Source organism: Suricata suricatta, chromosome 1, assembly GCF_006229205.1.
Source record: "Suricata suricatta isolate VVHF042 chromosome 1, meerkat_22Aug2017_6uvM2_HiC, whole genome shotgun sequence".
NCBI lineage: Eukaryota > Metazoa > Chordata > Mammalia > Carnivora > Herpestidae > Suricata > Suricata suricatta.
In genome coordinates, this window is record NC_043700.1 from 33965385 (window position 1) to 33974573 (window position 9189).

Below are 9189 nucleotides of genomic sequence, written 5' to 3' on the forward strand. Positions count from 1 at the left end.
AAAACACAGCCTGCTTAATACCTTTCCTTAAATTCCACCTCTATGCTACAGTATACTTGAGGTCCATGCAAAAAAGTAGCTACTTTTTATATAGAAAATGGATGGTTAAGTCTTTGGTGCTGTAAAAGCAACTTCAATTAAACATAACCACCCCCACCACCATAAAAAGAAGAGGAAAAAAAAAGTAAAGAAAATAATAAGGGAAAAACCCAAGACACACTCCCTAGTGGGGGGAAAAAACCAGCATGTAATTTCTGTCCTTAACAGAATGTATTAAATAAGCAAACACCACCAACAAGCAAAACAAGTACTACAATGTAAAAATATTAAAAAAATGATAACCCTCTCACATGCATAAATGAAAGGTTGCACACAAAGAACTCACATCTTTTCAAGCTTCAATAGTAAATATTCTGCTACTATGTATTAAATACTGCATGGTTTGCCCAAGCTAAGATGAAACCACATCATAAATCAATAAGCATTTTGCATTTTCTTTCATTATCTGCATTTGTTATGTTTTCCTGTGTCTAAGGGCAGAAGAATCTGTTTTTGGTCCTCTGTACTACTCCTTCCCACTGGGGTTCAGAGTCAGGAGTGGGAATTCCCTTTGTTACCTTGTCTCCATCTCTCTTTTTAATATATTTTATTTTTTGTTTTTTAATATTTATTTAGTTTTGAGAAGTAGAGAAGCAGAGAGAGAAAGAGAGAGAGAGTGTGTGGGGGGGGGGAGAGGGCAGAGAGAGAGGGACACAGAGAATCTGAAGAAGGCTCCAGGCTCCATGCTATCAGTAAGGAGCCTGACACAGGGCTCGAAATCACAAACCATGAGATCATGACCTGAACTGAAGTTGGAGGCTTAACTGACTGAACCATACGGGCTCCTCCCCTGTCTCCCATTTCTTTTGCTGTTTTCTTTTACTGTTCTATATTATGTTGTGCATTAGCCTTTCAGTCAGCCCTTTGTTCTTATTTAGGAAAAATTGTTCTATAGGTAGATGTAATTTGGTGTGTTCCCTGGAGCAGGTAAATTCAGGGTTTTCGTCTGTTGGCATCTTGAATTACACTTAGGAAACTGCATTTTTGAATGACACATTAAACCAGATGGGTTTAACAGGTGTATAGAGAACATTCCACTCAAAACCAACAGAATATACATTCTTTTCAAGTGCACATGGAACATTCTCAAGGATAGTTCACATATTAGGCCACAAAACAAGTCTCAATAAATTGAAGAAGATTGAAACCATATCATGTATCTTTTTTGACTACAGTCCTAGGAAACTAGGAATCAGTTAAAAACCGAAACACATGGAGGCTAAATACCACTTAAGTCAACAAAGAAATCAAAGAAGCAATCAAAACATACTTGGAGATAAATAAAAATAAAAACGTAACAGTTCAGAGTCTCTGGGACACAGCAAGAGCAGTTCTAAGAGGGAAGTTTATAGTATTATAGGCTTACAGTAAGACATAAGAAAAACCAATCAATTAAATCTTACTTTTAAAGGAATTAGGAAAGAACAAACAAAGCCCAAAGTAGAAGAAAATAAGAAAGATCACAGTAGAAATAAATGAAATAAAGACTAAAAGAATAAATAGAAAAAAATCAATGAAACCAAGAGCTAGTTCTTTTATTAAAATTTTTTAATGTTTATTTATTTTAGAGAGAGAGGGAGACCGAGCACAAGTGGGGGAGGAGCAAAGAGGGGGACACACAGAATCTGAAGCAGGCTCCAGGCTCTGAGCTATCAGCACAGAGCCCAATGCAGGGCTTGAACTCACAAACCGTGAGATCATGACCTGAGTCTAAGTCAGATGCTTGATGGACTGAGCCACCAAGGTGTTCCTAGAGCTTGTTCTTTTAAAAGACAAACAAAATTGAAAAACTTTTAGGTAGACCTATAAAGGAAAAATGAAAGGACTTAAATAGAATCAGAAACTAAAGAGAAGTAACAACTGATAGCACAGAAATATGCCAACAAATTGGACAACCTAGAAGAGACAAAGTCTTAGAAGCATACAAGTTTCCAAAACTAAATTGGAAGAAATACAAAAATCTGTTCTCAAACTCATAGATTCCTAGCAACAAAATTGAATCAGTAATCAAAAAACTCCTACATATAGAAGTCTAGGAGCAGATAGATTCATGGATGAATTTTTCTAAACACTTAAGAGTTAATACCTTTGCTCCTCAAAATATTCCAAAATATAGGACAGGAAGCTTCCAAATATATAATATGAAGCTAGCATTACCCTGATGCCAAAATCAGAAAAGACACTACCAGAAAAAAACCCCTACACATTAATATCTCTAAGGAACATACATTTAAAAATCTTCAACAAATTATTACCAAACCACATTCAACAATACATTAAAAGGATCATTTACTATCATCATGTGGGATTTATTCCAGGAATACAAGGACGGCTCAACATTTGCAAGTCAATCAACATGATACATCATACTAACAAAAGGAAAGATAAAACTCATATGATTATCTCAGCAGATGAAGAAAAAACATTTTACAAAATTCAACATTATTCATGATAAAAACTCTCAACAAAGTGGTTTAAAGGGAACATACACAACACCATAAAGATCATTAAAGAAAAACCCACAGCTGATGTCATACTCAGTGTTGAAAAAACTTAGAGGTTTTTTTGAAGATCAGGAAGAAGACAAGGATGTCCACTTTTGCCACTTTTATTCAACATACTACTGGAAATTACCACCATAGTATTTAGTAGACAAGAAAAAGAAATAAAAGGCAACCAAATTGATAAGAAAGAAATGAAACTGTACCTTTTTGCAGATGACATGATTCTATAGATAAAAAACTTTAAAGAATCAACCAGAAACTATTAGAAATAATAAATGATTTCACTAAAGTTTTATGATACAAACCTAATATACAAAAACATGTTGTATATTTATACATTAATAACAAAGTAGCAGAAAGAAAATAATTCTATTTACATATGCACCAAAAAGAGCTAAATACCTAGGAATAAACTTACCCAAGAAGGTGAAATATCTGTACTTGAAAACTATAAAGCACTGATGAAAGAAATTGAAGATGACACAAACAAATGGAAAGATATTCCATGTTAAGATGTTGGTCTACCCAAAGTAATCTAGAGATTCAGTGCAGTTCCTATCAAAATACCAATAGCGTAGGAGGGTGCCCATTTCTCCACATCCTCACCAGCATCTGTAGTCTCTTGATTTGTTCATTTTAGCCACTCTGACTGGTGTGAGGTAGTATCTAGTGTGGTTTTAATTTGGGTTTCCCTGATGATGAATGATGTTGAGCATTGTTTCATGTGCCTGTAGGCCATCTGGATGTCCTCTTTGGAGAAGTGTCTGTTTATGTCTTCTGCCCATTTCCTCAGTGGGTTATTTGTTTTTTGGGTGTGAAGTTTGGTGAGTTCCTTGTAGATTTTGGACACTAGCCCTTCATCTGATATGCCATTTGCAACAATCTTTTCCCATTCTGTCAGTTGCCTATTAGTTTTTTTGACTGTTTCCTTTGAAGTGCAGAGGCTCTTTATCTTGATGAGATCCCAATAGTTCATTTTTGTTCTTGATTCCCTTGCCTTTGGGGATGTGTCAAGGAGGAAATTGCTGCAATTGCGGTCAAGGAGGTTGTTTCCTACTTTCTCCTCGAGGGTTTTGATGGATTCCTGTCACATTCAGGTCCTTCATCCATTTTGAGTTTATTTTTGTGTATGGTGTAAGAAAGTGGTCTAGTTTCATTCTTCTGCATGTTGCTGTCCAGTCCTCTCAGCACTACCTGTTAAAGAGGCTGTCTTTTTTCCATTAGATGCTCTTTCCTGCTTTGTCAAAGATTAATTGGCATACATTTGTGGGTTCAGTTCTGGGCTCTCTATTCTATTCCATTGGTCTATGTGTGTTTTTGAGCCAATACCATACTGTCTTGATGATGACAGCTTTGTAATAGAGGCTAAAGTCAAGGATTGTGATCCCTCTCGTTTTGGTTTTCTTCTTCAATATTACTTTGGCTATTCAGGGTTTTTTTTGTGGTTCCATATGAATTTTAGGATAGTTTGTTCTAGCTTTGAGAATAATGCTGGTGCAATTTTGATTGGGATTGCATTGAATGTGTAGATTGCTTTGGGTAGTAATGACATTTTCACAATGTTTATTCTTCCGATCCATGAGCATGGAATGTTTTTCCATTTCTTTGTGTCTTCTTCCATTTTCTTCATAAGCTTTCTATAGTTTTCATCATACAGGTCGTTTACATCTTTGGTTAGGTTTATTCCTAGGTATTTATGGTTTTTTATGCAATTGTGAATCGGATCAGTTTCCTGATTTCTCTTTCTGTTGCTTCATTATCGGCGTATAAAAATGCAACTGATTTCTGTACATTGATTTTGTACCCTGCAACTTTGCTGAATTAATGGATCAGTTCTAGAAGGCTTCTGGTGGAGTCAGTCAGGTTTTCCATGTAGAGGGTCGTGCATCTGCAAAAAGTGAAAGTTTGATTTCTTCTTTGCCAATTCTGAGGCCTTTTATTTCCTTTTGTTGTCTGACTGCTGATGCTAGGACTTCCAGCACTATGTTGAATAAAAGTGGTGAGAGTGGACATCCTTGCCCTGTTCCTAATCTCAGGTAGAAAGCTCTCAGTTTTTCCCCATTGAGGACTGTGTGCTTTTCATAAATTGCTTTTATAAAATGTTTAAGTAAGTTCCTTCTATCCAGACTTTTTTGAGGGTTTTCATAAGAAGGGATGCTGTATGTTGTCAAATGCTTTTTCTGCATCTATAGATATGGTTTTTATTTATTTTTTTGTTAATGTGATGTATCACATTGATGGATTTTTGAATATTGAGCCAGCTCTGTAACCCAGGAATGAATCCCACTTGATCATGATGGATAATTATTTTTATATGTTGTTGAATTCGATTTGCTAGTATCTTGTTGAATATTTTTGCATCTGTATTCATTAAGGATATTGGCCTGTAGTTCTCTCTTTTTGTTGGGTCTCTGTCTGGTTTGGAAATCAAAGTGATGCTGGCTTCATAGAACAAGTTCAGAAGTTTTCCTTCTATTTCTATTTTTTGGAGTAGCTTGAGTAGGATGGGTGTTAATTCTGCTTTAAATGTCTGGTAGAATTCCCCTGGGAAGCCATCTGGCCCTGGGCTCTTGTTCATTGGGATATTTTTGATAACAGATTCTATTTCCTCACTGGTTATGGGTCTGTTCAGATTTTCTATCTCTTACTGTTTAAGTTTTGGTAGCGCATTCAGTCCATTTACACTCAGTGTTATTATTTAAAAATGTGGGTTTAGATTCATTGTGTTCCCTATAGAGTTCATGTTTGTAGTGATATCTCTGGCACTTATATTCCTTCCTACATTTCCGTCATAGAGTCCCTCTTAGGATTTCTTGTAGGGCTGTTTCGGTGGTGATGAATTCTCTCAATTTTCTGTTTATTTGGGAACACCTTTATCTCTTCTTCTATTTTGAATAACAGGCTCGCTGGATAAAGGATTCTTGGTTACATATTTTTCCTGTTCATTATATTGAAGATTTCCTGCCATTCCTTTCTGGCCTGCCAAGTTTCAGTAGATAGATCTATAACCACTCTGATGTTTCCTTTTGTATGTTAGGACACTTTTATCCCTAGCTGCTTTCCGAATTCTCTCTGTCTTTATATTTTGCCAGTTTCACTATGATATGTCGTGCTGAAGGTCAAGTCAAGTTACATCTTAGGGGAGTTCTGTGCACATCTTGAATTTTCATGCCTTTTTCCTTCCCCAGTTGGGGAGGTTCTGGGCTATAATTTGATCAAGTACCCTTTCAGGGCCCTTTTCTCTTTCTTCCTCTTCAGGAATTTCTATGATATGGATATTGTTCCATTTGATTGTGTCACTCAGGTCTTGAATTCTCCTTTTGTGCTCCTGTACCAATTTATCTCCTTTTTTTAAAATTTTTTTTAATGTTTTATTTATTTTTGATAGAGAGAGAGAGCATGAGAGGGGGAGGGGCAGAGAGAGAAGGAGACACAGAACTGGAAGCAGGCTCCAGGCTCTGAGCTGGCTGTCAGCACAGAGCCCAACGTGGGGCTCGAACCCACGACCGTGAGATCTGACCTGAGCCGAAGTCAGAGGCTTAACCGACTGAGCCACCCAGGAGCCCCAATTTCTCTCCCTTTTTTTCGGCTTCATCTTTTGCTATAACTGTGTCTTCTAATTCACCTATTCTCCTCTCTGCCTCTTCAATCCTTGAGGTGACCACCTCCATTTTATTATGCACCTCATTTATAGTCTTTTTTAACTAATCACAGCTATTTTGAATGTCCCTAGTCTGTGTATCAATAGCTTCTCTGATGGTTTTTTCAAGCTCAGTGATTAATTTTATGACAGTTGTTCTAAATTCATGTTCAGTTGTTTGTGTGTGTTTTGAGCAGTTCTGTGGCTGTGATTTCTTCCTGGAATTTCATTAGAGGAGAATTCTTTGGTTTCATCATTTTCACTAGCTTTCTGTCTCTTGTCAGTTTTAAAAGCTCATTATGCACTGTGCAGCTGTTAATATTGCTCTATTAAAGGAGGCTTATTGACTATCCAGGGGCTGTCGTTTCAGGAAGTATTCTTTTATTGGTGTCTCTTGGTTTCTCTTGTTGTGCCTTTGATTCTTTTATTTCCCTGATCAGTGGCATTTGGGACTCTCCACCAGGTGTACTTTGTCTTGTTTCTTGAGGTAGTCCTGGAGAAGATCCAGGAAAATGACTCTCCAAGGGACAATATAGCCTGCTGGGATTGTCGCCTGCCCCATATAAAGTTGATAATTTAACTGGTTGAAATGTAAGGACTCTATTTCCAGTAATGAGATGTCACAACGAAGTCTGGCAATCCCCTTAAGCTTGCATTTCGCTGCGCCAGATAAATAGATCTAGGAACCTACTTGCAGAATTTTAAAAGTTTATGCTAAATGAAATCTTAACAGGTGTGTGGTGATATATTATTGTGTGTATGTTTGTAAATTTTTTTTAATGTTTTATTTATTTTTGAGAGAGAAAGAGAGAGAGAGAGAGAGGGAGGGAGGGAGACAGCATGAGCAGGGGAGGGGCAGAGAGAGAGGGAGACACAGAATCTGAAGACAGGCTCCAGTTTCTGAGGTGTCAGCACAGAGCCCAATGCGGGGCTCTAACCCACGAACTGTGAGATCATGACTTGAGCCAAAGTGGGACGCATAACTAACTGAGCCACCCAGGTGTCCCAGTGTGTGTGATTTTTTAAGTAGGCTTCACACCCACTGCAGGGCCCAGTGTGGGGCTAGAACTCATAATCCTGAGAGCAAGACCTGGGCTGAGATCAAGAGTAGGTTGCTTAACCAACTTAGCCACACAGGTGCCCCTTATTGTGGTTTTGATTTGCAATTCCTTGATGATTAGTGATCTTGAGGACCTTTTCATTTACCTGCTATCCATTTACATGTATTCTTTGGATAATGATCTTTCCAAATTCTGTGTCCATTCTCTAATTGCTTTGTTTATTTTTTACTATTAAATTATACTTAATTTTATTTGAATAAGGGCATGTATCCAGTGAATGAAATCACATGACCTGCTCAGGAATTATTTTGGCCTCTAAGCACTTGTTATGAACATTTATAATTACCTATTAATATTACCATTTTGAAATTATATAGAGTTGTGCTTTCAGAAGTGTACTGCCAATGACATTATATGGATTCGTCTCTAGGCGATCAAGTGGTGTGAAGACTTTTAGCAGTTGCAGTTTGAATGACTTTGAAAATTTCATTTCAAATATGGGTGCCAGATGTCTTCAGAATAAACCACAAATGCAAACAAGAGCAATCTGTGGCAACAGAAGAGTGGAGAGAGGTGAAATTTGTGACTGTGGTACTGAGGAAGTAAGTCTGATAAATAGGAAAATTAATAAATTTATTGTTTTAGTTCATCTTTTTGACATGAATGTTATGTATTTCAAATATGGCTGAATACCATGCAGAATATTTACAGTAAGTAAAATCAAGTTTGAAACACATACAAGAATATACTATATAGATAAAGGCTGGAGAATTTTGAACAAGAACAAAATATATTCCTAAAAATTATTGCTGATGGACAAAAAGAGAGTCTAGAATGAGCTTTTATGTTCTAAATTAAACATATAAGATCTTTTCAAACCTGTGCTTAAGATTTGGATACTTTATAAATGTTTTACTGAAGATTAATGGGTCAGCCAACCATCAAGTATACTTTAGGGTATTATTTCACAATGGAGTCAGTAGTATGGTCATGGAAGACTACTAATATTAGTCTGAACATATGGTGATTTTAATTATTCACTTGGAAGCAAATCTCTGAAAATATAGTCAATAAAAAGGTCCAGGTTGTAATACTTTTAGACAATTCAGTATTTGCAACAGTACTGTAGATATCATATATTCCATAATTACAAAATAGATGGAGGGGTACCTGGGTGACCCAGTGAGTTAAGCCTCTGACTTCAGCTCAGGTCATGATCTCATGGTTCGTGAGTCTGAGCCCCACCTCAGGCTCTGTGCTGTCAGCGCAGAGCCTGGAGCCTGTTTCAGATTCTGTGTCTCCCTCTCTCTCTGACTCTCTCTCTCTCCCTTGCTTTCTGTCTCAAAAATAAAATATTTAAAAAAATTAAAATTGATGGAAATGATATTAGGGTGTGATTCATATATAGGTCTGGATATACTTGTATCTGTAACACACTGTTTTAATTATCATGCCGTTCTGTTGTTATGTTTTGCCATTTGGCAGAACAAGTCTTCCTAGTTAATTCTTCTTTCTTTCCTTCCTTCTTTCCTTCCTTCCTCCCTTTCTGCCTTCCATTTTTTCCTTCTTCTCTTTTATTTTTTCTTTCTTTCTCTCTTTCTTTTCTCTTTCTTTCCTTCCTTCCTGACCTGGCCTGCAGGTCCGTCAACGCAGGTCCTGAGGAAGGGAGTGAGAATTGGGGGGCAGGGGGGCACAGAGAATGGAGGCAAGACAAAGTTTCTGATCAAGCCTCAGTTTATTGAGAAAACACAAGCATCTTATAAAGAGCAGAAAGCACAGGTCAGTTGCTAAGAAACAGGGTCACGTGAAGGGGCTAGGGTAAAGAAAAAACAAAAGCTGCAGTTTTAGCACAGCGTCTGAGGAGCCGATAAGAAAGTCCAGCCAA

General features: G+C 37.2%; 1 protein-coding gene across 1 annotated transcript in view; it reads left to right on the forward strand.

Annotated features, from left to right (window-relative positions):
• Positions 1-9189, forward strand: part of ADAM32 (ADAM metallopeptidase domain 32) — a 157329-nt gene that overhangs the window by 82681 nt on the left and 65459 nt on the right. The window contains exon 12 of the mRNA XM_029936316.1: positions 7735-7906. Coding sequence (XP_029792176.1) covers positions 7735-7906 — 172 coding nt within the window. The remainder of the gene's footprint in view (positions 1-7734; positions 7907-9189) is intronic.